Genomic DNA, 1385 nt, shown 5'->3' with positions numbered 1-1385 from the left:
AGTGTTTGTGTGTGTGTGTGTGTGTGTGTGTGTGTGTGTGTGTGTGTGTGTGTGTGTGTGTGTGTGTGTGTGTGTGTGTGTGTGTGTGTGTGTGTGTGTGTTACCTGAAGGACTCGTGGCCGGGTGTGTCGATGATCAGCATGCCGGGGATCCTCAGGTCTGCTTTGTTAAACTACACACACACACACACACACACACACACACACACACTAACATGATGTAACAAGTTGATGTTATTATAAATGGAATAAGGTTTTGTAGAGTTTGTTGTTTCCGTACGTTCTTCACCATCCTGGTCTGCTCCTCGATGGTTTCCAAGGGAACGTTGGTGGCTCCGATCTGCTGAGTGATGCCTCCTGCCTCTCCGTCCTGAACGTTAGTGTGACGCAGCTGCACACACACACACACACACACACACACATTACTACAGTGTAGGATGAGGCACTGTTGATGCAGGGGTGCTCGGCACACACCTTGTCCAGGATCTTGGTCTTGCCCGTGTCCACGTGTCCCAGCACGCAGACCACTGGAGACCTGAGGCGCTCCAGGTCGATGTTCTTTATGTTCTCCGCTCGACGTTTCTGTAATAAACCGGAGAGTCAGAGACATCCTCTTCATCCTCCTCTTCATCACTATCCTCCTCCTCTTCCTCACCTCTATCCTCCTCTTCGCTCTGTCGTAGAGTAGCTCCTCCTTCGTCCTCCCATCATCATCGTCGCTGCTGCTGCTCTCGCTCTCCTTCCTCTTCTTCCCGTGATGAAGATGAGGAGCAGGCGCTGTGGGCGTGGCCTCCTTTTTCTCCGCCTCCTCCTCGCTCTCGTCTTCCTCCTCGTCTTCCTCCTCATCGTCCTCCTCGTCTTCCTCCTCGTCTTCCTCGCTGCCTTCAGGCTGAGGAGCAGCGGAGGCGTCCTCCTTCACCTCGATGTGGACTTTCTTTAACTCTGACAGAAGGAAACAAACAAACTCTTAAATCACCTTTTCATCCAAACCCGAGACTGTACAAACTCAACATGTTATGAGTGTCTACTTTCCGACACCCCTTGAACACAACATGTGTGAGGAATGTGCGTCACTGCCCGACCTGCAGTGCACGTGTGGGGGATGGTCCACCATATTTCGCAACTCCATACGGCAACTCTAATGGGACATTTGACACAGCGGCGTTCGGCAAAGCACAAAAAGAACACTCAAAAAATCCGACAATATGAATGTGAAGGAGAGAGAGGAGTGACTGCTGTTCCAACGTGACTTCACTTTATTGGGTTGAGTTAACTTCTGTTAGAAAGCCGTCATATAGACCCTCCAGAGAAACTCATGTAAAAACACGAGACAATAAAACCATGCGTATAAGACCCTCCAAAAAACGCGATTCTGCGCAGAATTTA

General features: G+C 50.2%; 1 protein-coding gene across 1 annotated transcript; it reads right to left on the bottom strand.

Moving 5' to 3' along the window:
• Positions 1 to 100: 100 nt before the first annotated feature.
• LOC104954900 (eukaryotic translation initiation factor 5B-like) lies at positions 101 to 965 on the bottom strand (the record flags this gene model as incomplete). Its single annotated transcript, XM_010782108.1, has 4 exons — positions 101 to 172; positions 280 to 390; positions 474 to 581; positions 655 to 965. Coding segments are annotated over 4 exons (602 nt in total), but the record flags the coding sequence as incomplete, so codon positions are not given.
• Between the last annotated feature and the right edge of the window lie 420 nt (positions 966 to 1385).

The sequence above is a fragment of the Notothenia coriiceps genome, unplaced genomic scaffold, assembly GCF_000735185.1.
Source record: "Notothenia coriiceps isolate Sejong01 unplaced genomic scaffold, NC01 NC01_scaffold00024141, whole genome shotgun sequence".
Classification (NCBI taxonomy): Eukaryota; Metazoa; Chordata; class Actinopteri; order Perciformes; family Nototheniidae; genus Notothenia; species Notothenia coriiceps.
The sequence above is the reverse complement of the archived record's forward strand: the minus strand, read 5'-3'. Positions and strand labels throughout refer to the sequence as shown.